Consider the following 10,617-nt stretch of genomic DNA (forward strand, 5'->3'; position numbering starts at 1 on the left):
TTGACCTCTCTTTCAATATTTCTAGCTTAGAAACTAAAATGAATCCACGTCAAAAAATTTCGTATAATTTCAACACAAAGGAATCGAGGTGAGGCTGTTTAAATAAAAAATAACTTATTGCTTGAAGCTTGCACTACCATCAGGTTCAGAGATACTGGTGATCAATACATATTAATGTTCAATAAAACGTAACAATCATTGAAGCAGCACTTAAAATTTCACCCGCAACTTGAATAACATTTACATTCCGCATCACATGCTGCTGTTGGTGAATTGCTCACAATCTAAAACTTGCAGCCGTTCCAAAACAACCAAATTGAACCCATCTGAGGGTGCTCTGCTGCGACTTTTTCACAACAAACTTGCTTGACATTCAAGCATTGGAAAAAAATTCGTAAATGAACTTATGAAGCTAGGAGGATTAAAATCGTTGTTATGATATCAGGCGTAAACGTGAACAAACTAAATGAGAGCGTTCGCCACAAGGATCCAGCCAGACGCATTCCTGACTAGAAGGATTATTGAACTACATGAGCTTCAGATGACCAGTAACTTTATCCAGATCTTGACTAGGTCCAGGTCCTACACCCAGGACAGTTCTGGAGCCCGGAGCAACCTGTGTTCGTCCAGCGTCTTGTATGAGGCTCACAGTTAGTCCTGCTGCTCTTGCATTTGCTGCTACTTCCAGCAATGCCGCCTCGTCGTCCACTTTCACCACAACCTGAACATGAGTTTCGTCTTAAAGATTTGCTTTCACTAATCCAGGTTTGAAAATTAAAATACAAGGCTTGATTTATCCACTTACTAGTCATAAACATGACTTTCTTTGAAGGTTTTTCAACTAATGTAATTGTATCAGGTGAAATTCAAACATTCCATTTGAATCAGTCAACATAGTATCAAATGATGTTACAACTAATGCTGATGAGTTTTAGAGACAACAAACAAAAACTGAAAAATAGATTACGAAATATATAAGAATAATAGTAATATATAATTGGACTGTTCATGATGCTTTAAATAGAAAAACGGCAGGCACATCTCATGATGGTTTTCAAGCAACAGAAATAGTCATAATTTGTTTTAAGCTGTAATTTATAGTGCAACAAATAATAAATAAATCTGTCTCATCTAACTCAGTAGGAAGGAGAGGACTAAATTTGATTAATGAATGGGTTCTGTACCTTATGCTAAATAAAGGCTTGCACACAAACCTTGGGCTGTCCAGATTGTTCCCAGGCCCTGAGAGCGGCCGGGTTTCTGAGAGTGCTTTGCTTGAAGGCCTTCAGCGTGGCATGAGAGCACTGTGCTGCCATTTTACCCTTGCCCATCTTCAAGTCATTTCGCACCACAAGGACAAGCTTCTGCTCTCCTCCACTTTCAGCTAGAAACCCATCCTGTTGGACACAAGCGCATTAACTCAACAATTATGATTATCAGCAATAGTAATGGATATTTGTCTAGCAATTAGTGATAATTTGATAAGTAAAAATACAACAATTTCAGTTTTACTGACACATAAAAATTTCAGAACGCTATCAGTTATGAAAAGGAAAGCACTGCAGAACAGTGAGATAAAATCATATTTTAGTAGCATCTTAAGATCTAATACTTTGATTTAACCTAACAATAATAAGAAAAAGTTCTTGCAATTTCTTTGTCAAATATAAAAGAATTTATTATATAAATAGCAATGAACGCGTAGATGCCATATCATATTATATACCCCAAGCAGCAGGTATTTCAATCACATGAAATGGTAAAAGTAAATCCGAGCTCAGGGAGCTTCATATGCAGCAACTAACAAAGAAATGAGCCTTAATATTTTCTTGCATGTTTACACGGGGGAGTCAGAACAATTATAAGGAGCTAAAATACAAACCCAGTCTCTGAGACTGAACGTTAATTGGCAGGAGAAAATACAAATTTTCTGAAAAACTTGGCTTCAAGTAAAATCTTAATTTATTGTGAAATAGAAAATTCAGTAAAATTATTCCTTTCATTTGTACTTACTTCATCCCACACATCTTCTTTGTGTCTTCTTGTTAGAAAAGAGTTTAGAAATAGACCAGCTATTAAGCCTATTCCAAAAGTTATTAAATTGGATGTCTCCAAAGTAGCTGAAAATTTATCCATCACGAATCACATTAATTTCTTTATTAATAGCCTTGAAGTAAAATTATCATAATATCTGCAATAGTAAAATCATAAAATAATTTGGTATATTTATTGATACAAATGATTCAACTAACACCTTTTGCACAACATAGATACTGTTAAACGGGGTAATAAGGGACAGTTTTGAGCATTTTTTGTTAACCTTTTCACGGGTAAGTTATCATATATGGTAATTAAAATGGGAGTAAAAAACGGCCCTCCACGTCACCCACGTTGCTGTAAGCAGCCCGCTAGCAAGCTCCAACCAATCACTGATCGTGTATGAGTTACGTCATGTATGACGTAGAGCTCTGGCACGCTCTTACGTCTGTGTGAGCTGATTTAAAAACTAAGTACGGTACTCTGGAGAAATGGCAAAACGGCATTTTGGGCCATCATCGTATTTACTTTAGCAGCTCTAGCCCATGAAGAACTGTAGGTAAGTCCATGATAGTTGCAAGTATCATAGTTAAAACTTGCTTTATAAACTGATTATGATGCCATTTACTTGAAGCAAATGCATGATGGTAAAATAAGATGGCAAAAAATAGTGTGATCACACTATTATTATTATTAATACTGTGATCACATTGGTGGGCATATGCCCACCAATGCTTAGAGATGGAAGTGACTTTGTTTAGACATATGCTCGCTAGACGTAAATTTTTACAGCGCTTGGTAAATATGTTTTTTAGCCCTGAGTGGTTAGCAGTACTATGATTTAAGCCATGTTTTTCAGTCTAATGTACCTATAGTTCACCACTTGATGCTTTCCCTGACTTTGACTGCAGTCCAAGCTCTTGGCATTTCCTTCGCTACAGAACATCAAGTTAACGTGGTTGCAAGCAAGATGGTCTCTGCACTGACCCAGACAATAACATATCCTTCACCAATACTAATTCTTAGTAACAATTTTTTCACAAGTTTCAAGTACTATACCGGTATGTTGTATATGAATTAGACACTTTACATGCAGCACGGATGTCTCATTATATGGATGGTCTGGAAATATCTTGCCATAAAAACTAAATGTAACTATAATTTTGTACATCTTGATGGCTTCCTTTGTATCTGTTATAATACAAGCATAAAAGACAAAGAACAATCAAGCTGTTTTTTACCATCTAAAGAGTAAACTTTCAATGTCAAAATCAGCCAATTTTTTGTACCTTAAGGGGACCGACCTAGCTAAAATTTGAAAATGTTGAGTTTTTCTGTTTCTTATCTCATCTTAAAGGTTGTTTTCTTGCGCATCGAACGATATAAGTATCGTCCCTGTGCGTCGAAAAATGACTTTGTGACAGCTCCTCAAAGGGAGGTGGGTTTTAATCTTATTTTTACATTTTACGTATGTATGTGAAGTTTCATGATGATCGGATAATAACTGTAGAAGTTTCTCCGGAGCTAGGTCGGTCCCCTTAAGCTGGCAAGTGGCAAGGCCTCATATATGATCACTTCATTAATTGTGATTTACTACTTAGATAGGAAAATTTTTTTTAAATGCTTACGAATAAATATATCTTAGAATTCATCATACGTTTAAGTATAATAGGTAATCAAATATTGCAATTTCATCAAATTTCTATGTACGCCCGGGAAAGGGTTAATAACTTCTTACTGTGAAACATTTCATATACCAGTTTGGGATCGAAAAACTCTTTGTATGGGCTATCGTATGGCATTTCCTAAAATAACATATGCAGACAGTGATATGCTATTTGTAAGGTGCCAGATGCAAAATAAAAGTGTCCTGAATTACTCCTGGGAACGGGGTAATCCAGGACACTTGAAATAAATTTTAATTTTAAAACACGTGAAGCATGCAATGTGTAACTTATCCATTACTAACAGTAAGATCAAGGCATCAAGCAGGGTAATAAGTGACGGGTGGGTAAATTGGGACAGGCGTTCCACATTTCGTAGCTAGAAGTGTTGTAGCAGCTAAACTAATAACAAAATTGCAATACTAAAAATAGGCCACTGTTTATGACCATTTATTACCCCACTTTGGCCATCATTATGAACCTGGCCGAATCACCTAGTTGACGGTACCATATTATTGATGGGATATTACTGTATTATTGATGTGATATTACGGTATCCATGAACATGCCAGTGAGCATTTACAACAACCTTGTCCACTGCAAGCTTCATATCAGCAGCATCATAGCATTTTTTCTGTATCTGTAAGCTTACAGGACGGCTTGTAATATTATGTAAGTAAAATTTTTTAATACGGCAAATATTTTTTTTTTTGCTACAGACCTTAGCAGAAGTAACTTTTCAAAATAGCTTTTTTCACCATTTTTTTCAGGAATTTTTCAAAGCTAGTAAATGTCGTATTTTTCGACTTCCTTTATACTACATAGATAGGAAAAATGTTGTTGTTTAGGCCACTATATTTAGTTTAGCAATATTCCAATTAGTTTTGCTACTATGACTATTTTACGACGTGTCAGAGGTGCGTCCCGAGTTGCCCCGCCAGTCCCGAGTTGCCCCGGTTGACGGTATAACATATTTTATGTTTGACAGCCTATTTATGTTTTTTCTTTATGTTTCAGACTCTACAGAGTCTTATATATGGTAATTTCAACTTAATTTCCAAGCCAGTCAATATTACCCCATCAGGGCTGCCATTAGGTAGTCACATTTCTCTCATTATGGGGTGCCAGGGGTGGCGCCCCCTATTTGCAAACTATGACACTTTCCTCAAGTTTGTCATTTGCATATGTAACTAGAAGAGTTCTATTACAATGCACCAAATCCTGGAGTTATTTGGAGCTATTTTACCAAAAAATATAATTGATTTTACCACCCGGTCTAAGTTACCCCAAGAGCTGGGGTAACAAAGACCATCACTTTTTTTGGAAATTACATAAAGACTATGAGAGGCAGGAGCCAGCAATTTATGGTGAGTGAAGCTAGAGTATAGGCCTGTATTTTGCATGTTTCAATTCAAGTTTAATTTAGCTAGTAAAAAAATGGCATCATTATTAAAAAAAAGTGGTCTAAGTTACCCCATTTTACAGTACCAGATTTCACAAATCTGGTATTTTCAGGTGTCTGGTATGAATATTTTAGATCTGGTATATATGCCTAAATCTGGTATTTTTCTGGTATTTTCTGACTTACTGCAAATTTACTGCATTAAGTTCCACCTCTGAAGTTTGAACTTCCTCCAGCGTAGGCGTGGATTATATTATTATTATATAGATTGCCTTCAGAGTGGCGCAATTAGAGCTTTCCCACCATTTTGGAACTGCATGTTTACCGCTTGATGAAATAACCCCAATTTAATTGTTAACATTTAACAAAAGTGCTTGCTATTTAATTTAACATGCAAACGGATGTCATGTCAACTGGAACTCGAACACCACAGCAGAGAGTATTTTATGCAGCTAATGAATTTCACAAACTTTGCTGGAAGAGAGATTATTGAATTTTAGAAAAAAGGTGGGATAATTCAATGAAGGGTGGTGGCAGAACTGCAATCTTGATACTCTATTGCGATTCGTGCTATGATAACCTACGTAACAATTTTCATTGGGATTGGGAAACCATAATTGCTCAAATGAAGCAAAAATAAACAACAGACCATTGACTTATCTTGCAAATATATATATATTCATATTTTGTACTGCATAGTATAATTACTCTCTGTAATTATGCCATATTGACCTAATTTGTATAGTCCATTTACTCGCATTGTTATTAGGTATTGATCATGTCGATTTTGCCAGCCAGATGGATGTCGGTAATGTAGTCCCAACATTGGCATGCAGGATGGTACTGTTGACGTACAGGTTCATACCCTACTCGCTGCAACCAGTCCAGTCATTCATTAGAAGGCACCGATGGCACATCTAAAGCCATGTTGCCTTCTTTAGTTCTGTAATTCATGACAAATAAAATTGTGATCTATGAATGAATATTCATTACTGTGCTGACTCTTAGAACCTGAGTTGACACGTTAGCAATCTAGTTAACTCCTATCCAACCACAACACAATGCGGATACACGTTAGTGTGTACGGTCAGTGTGATTACGTAATTTGCACTGCCACGCGTCCATATTTAAACTATTTTAGCTTTCTAAAAGTACGGCGCACAGCGCATTTTTTTACCAGCATAGTAAGGCGTACCGCGCAGGTCATTAAAATCCATGGTCAGGAAGATGTGCCAGGTGCGCGGGAATTTATTTTGTCATTTTAACGATCTGCGCGGTGCGCCGTACTATGCTGGTAAAAAATGCGTCGTGCGCCGTACTTTAGAAAGCTAAAATAGTTCTACTATTTTAGTCGACAATATATGCGAGTATATTGACTACGCGAGTCGAACTGACAATAATAAAATGTAAGACATGTCTGGGTTACTTCTGACTCTTCCGCTTGTCCGCCTTGTCGGATACGGAACGTACGGTAATCGTAAACTGCGGCTGCTATACATACGAAATGTAAACAGACGGTGTTCAGTGTTGCCATTATGCCATATGACTTTGGAGAAAATTTCTTCTAAAATAAAGTTCTAGATTTCTCATTCACCAAATTTCCGTATCAAGAAAAATCATATATTATTGAAAGATAATTAAAGGCATACTGTACTGAGTAATGTGAGTATTATGTCTGTTCCTCCACAAACTGCTCGTGCGTGGCAGCGCGACATAGAATTGATGGCTGGGATTGCACGAACACATGCGCGAAGATAATCAATTTTCATTACATTGCGCCAACTGTGCACAGCAATAGCTTAAAAAAAGTGAAAATGTGAGAGAAAATTCACCGAAAACATACATCATCCTGAGTGTGGCATTTTTCTGAATCCCCTTGACAGTTGACCCCGGTATTATTGCAGATTAACTACATCCAAAAAAAGGGTGTTTTTTTTTAATTATATGTTTTTTGGGGTGTAGATTACGAATCTGAAATCCATTTAAACCAGTACTGTAGTACATATACCATATTTGGGGGCGGGGCTTATGGGCACAACCAATCACAGCTGGAAAGCATCCCCATCAACCAATCACAGCTTGAAAGCATCCCCAGCAACCAATCACAGCTGGAAAGCATCCCCATCAACCAATCACAGCTTGAAAGCATCCTCAGCAACCAATCACAGCTAGAAAGCAGATAACATTACAACTCCATTAACCAATCACAGCTGGAAAGCTGGAAGGGGCTAAAATCACAATCCCATAAACCAATCACAGTTGAAAAGTGATAGGATGTGTATAATGTATATAATAAAATGGACTGGAAGTGGAAAGTTCCTGGACTTTCCAACCTTTCAGGTCTTGCTTTCCAATATGCTATGTGTACTGGTTAATTTAATATCCCTCTAGAATTCCACACTGTATAATAGCAAACCAGAACAAGATGGTAACCCCTCAAAATTTGCCCCAATCCCAGCATGTAATGCATTTCCGTCACATGTGTGTATAGTCCATAGTGGCAAAGCAGAGAGTTTTTTAGACTCTCCCTCAAGTTTAATTTTGAGTACTATAAGTAGACCAGTAAAGTATCATGGATACCAGCATTATCATACATAAGAAATTGGTATAAATATTGAGTAAATGAGAATTTAAAAATGAACTGATTCTAAAAAATCTCTGGTTTGCCACTATGGTGTATACTGTGTAATCTAACTGCTCAATATTTGCTGTTTTTCCATCAGCAAGCTCATTGGAACTGGAAGCTTCCATCTCACAACTCATTAGGCTTGGAAACTGGAAAGTTTTCAGGTTTGTTCATATTTTGAACTCAAGAGTCACTAAGTAGTTTATTAGCTGAATTATTTCTTAGCTGCTTTGTCATTGGTGCAGACTCCGAAACGGAGGTTTCAGTCTCACTCTCTGCCAGGCTGCCTCCGGTTTAGAAGTCCCAGCTCCCAGATGAGACTTGAGAGGCTAGTTGTTCTCGCTTTTTTCCTACGTTTGCTCCCACCCCGTCCCATATTCCAAAAAATGAATGACGTAACCACCTAAAGCTTAAACAAAATTTGAGATAGTTACTCGCGATTACGATGACCTCTTCTTACCGATCACGTAGGTAACCAGATTTTTCCCTATAAACGACGAGATGTTTACTCGATGATCGCCGGCAATAGAATCCGTCTCTGACAGCCTGACAGGCATCCCGCCTGGAACAAGCCGTACGAGTACGATCCGCAAATACTGAAATTTCATACATTAACTGTTCAAGAAACAGCAGTAAAAAAGGATGCAGGAAACGATAATTTCCAAGCAGGGATACTAATTTATATCTTCATTACACGCAGAAAAAATTATCATAGAGTCACATATTGACTTTTGAATACTGAGAATGGCTTAACTTGAATCATGGAATGCTCCCAGCACAAACGTTATATGTTCGCAAAAATACAAACGTATAAGTAGCGAAGAAATACAAACATGGAGTTGTGAAGATCGGAGGTCGAATGCCGAAACCTGTTGCAGGAAAACTAATTTTCAAACATTACAATAATCTAAAGTTGTTACAAAAATGTTCGCTCGAGTTGGTTTCGGGATTGTTGAATTTATGACAACGCGATTGTCACAGAGAATTTGATAGCCGGTGCGCGACCTTCAACATAGGAGTTTACTTCAGTAACATGGATACGGACAAAATTTTGTTGCCCCCATCTACGTAACCTGTTTGCCTACAGCTCGTTCTCTACCTACAGCTACACCCTAACTTTCGGAAGATGGCACCTTTATATATATACGCATCCCTAGGGGGGCAGGACAGATTGTTGTGGTCGGTAATGCTTATTGATTGAACTATGAGGTGGGGGTCTGGGGGACGACAGTTCGATACCCCCGCTGTGGGGTAGGAGGTTTTTCAGAACTGGTCACTTCGTCAGAAGTCCCAGCGTGGGGATCGAACCCTCGCTCTTCAGATCCATCCAACTAGTCCAAACCGACGCCTCTAACCACTGCCCCAAACTGTCCCATAAGCTAGAAAGATGGAACTTGCATTTGAATTGCGTAACTTCAGCTAATAAATTATTACTAAATTCACCCGTAGTTACCGTCTACATGTTAATATAGAAGAATTATTTCCTTACATGCCATGGAATTATTTGGTGGGGGTGTCATAAAGTCTACGGAATTTGCTCCTGACATTTAACTACCAAATCAACATTCATCTGCTAGGCAACTATAGTGTCTGTTGCAGAACTTTCTTATAAGATTTGAATCTCATCACAATAAATTTGGAATACCTATATTGTAGCCAAGTTCAAGCCATGTAAATTTCTGCTGGGGCAAATTATTGTCACACGTTTTATAAAACATGTAATTTTAAATTGGTTAAAAGAATCTTGCAAAGAAGCATAGATAAAGTCAAAGATTATCGAAGTAGTGATTTTCGGGGCGACACCGTTTCATGAATAAACATAAATTGCTGCTGCTGGAGGCAGCGACACCAGCCCAACTGATACAGAATTCCGGCGAAAAAGACTTTTAGCTACAAGCGCCCGCTTCCAGTAACTTTCATCTAAAGAAGAATATGCCCGATATTTGAAGTGGTAAGAACTTGTCGTTAATAATACCGGTTAATACTTTAAAAAACCTATAATGTTGCAAATCACACGATGTGTAAAGTAAACTTAGGTTTTCAAGAATGCAAAAATTGCATGTAACGCAAGTATGTTACATTCGACAACGAATAATAATTACTGTGTGTAGTAAAACTTTAGCATTTATGTCTCTAAACTTTTGCAAACACAATTATTAGGTATGTTGTTGTGGATCTGTTATATATATAATAATGACATAAAGTTACACTTTGAAGAGAATTTAAACTATCCACCAAACATTAGTTTAGAGCGCTTACACGTGCGTGCTGGGGAGAAACGAACGGGTGGACGGAAGTGTCAGTTAGCTACATTTTGTTTTGTTGTGATATTCTGACTGCCAACCTATATTATTGTATTCAAGTATACGGTGAGTAAAAAGTTTAAAAATGCGCGAAAACTAATTGACTCAAATTCATTACTTGATCGTGAGTGAAAGATAGCAAATTTCATTCACTCCTATCTGCTAAGATTATATTCACATTGAGGTTAACTTTAATAAATTGGTGGTACTCGGCTGCGCTCCTGAGTCCCGACACAGTTTTGTGTTCCTTCATGGTTGAGCCAGCTAGCCAGGTTGGTGGTTTGGGCCGGAACGATGCTCCTGAGGAAAGAGTCGGGGAAAGTGTCTTTCAAAATGATTTTAGTGACCAGCAGTGTCGGGGTTTCGGGTTTCGGGGATTTCGAGTGACCAGTGCAGGTACTAACTTGGTAGAGCAGTCTACATCTAGCAAAAAATCTTGTTGCCTTTGTTGCCCTTTGACAGTGCTTTGTTCTTTCAAAAATCCTTCAACGAATAGACATTGCCGGCCGATTGGAAAGCTCAAGTGACAGCATCTTTAAAAAATTTGACAAGAGTAGACTGGGCACCTATCGCCTTGTCAGACTT

At 37.8% G+C, this 10,617-nt stretch overlaps 1 protein-coding gene across 1 annotated transcript; it reads right to left on the bottom strand.

Annotated features, from left to right (window-relative positions):
* Nucleotides 1-43: 43 nt before the first annotated feature.
* Nucleotides 44-8,251, bottom strand: LOC108672952 (peptidyl-tRNA hydrolase 2, mitochondrial). The gene is made up of 4 exons (XM_018160722.2): nt 8,190-8,251; nt 2,014-2,191; nt 1,215-1,397; nt 44-721 (listed from the first exon to the last, which is right to left on the bottom strand). Exons 2-4 carry the CDS (start codon nt 2,134-2,136, stop codon nt 527-529), a joined length of 501 nt encoding a protein of 166 aa, XP_018016211.1. The 5' UTR covers nt 2,137-2,191; nt 8,190-8,251; the 3' UTR covers nt 44-526.
* Between the last annotated feature and the right edge of the window lie 2,366 nt (nt 8,252-10,617).

This window comes from Hyalella azteca, unplaced genomic scaffold, assembly GCF_000764305.2.
Source record: "Hyalella azteca isolate HAZT.00-mixed unplaced genomic scaffold, Hazt_2.0.2 contig16986, whole genome shotgun sequence".
Lineage (NCBI taxonomy): Eukaryota > Metazoa > Arthropoda > Malacostraca > Amphipoda > Hyalellidae > Hyalella > Hyalella azteca.

What these genes read in the sequence shown, in the direction of transcription:
- LOC108672952 (XM_018160722.2), bottom strand. Translation starts at nt 2,136, where the DNA reads ATGGATAAATTTTCAGCTACTTTGGAGACATCCAATTTAATAACTTTT. An exon ending in AAGAAGATGTGTGGGATGAA is followed by an intron (nt 1,398 to 2,013) that starts GTAAGTACAAAT and finishes TGTGTCCAACAG; the next exon opens with GATGGGTTTCTAGCTGAAAG. An exon ending in AACAATCTGGACAGCCCAAG is followed by an intron (nt 722 to 1,214) that starts GTTTGTGTGCAA and finishes ACTCATGTTCAG; the next exon opens with GTTGTGGTGAAAGTGGACGA.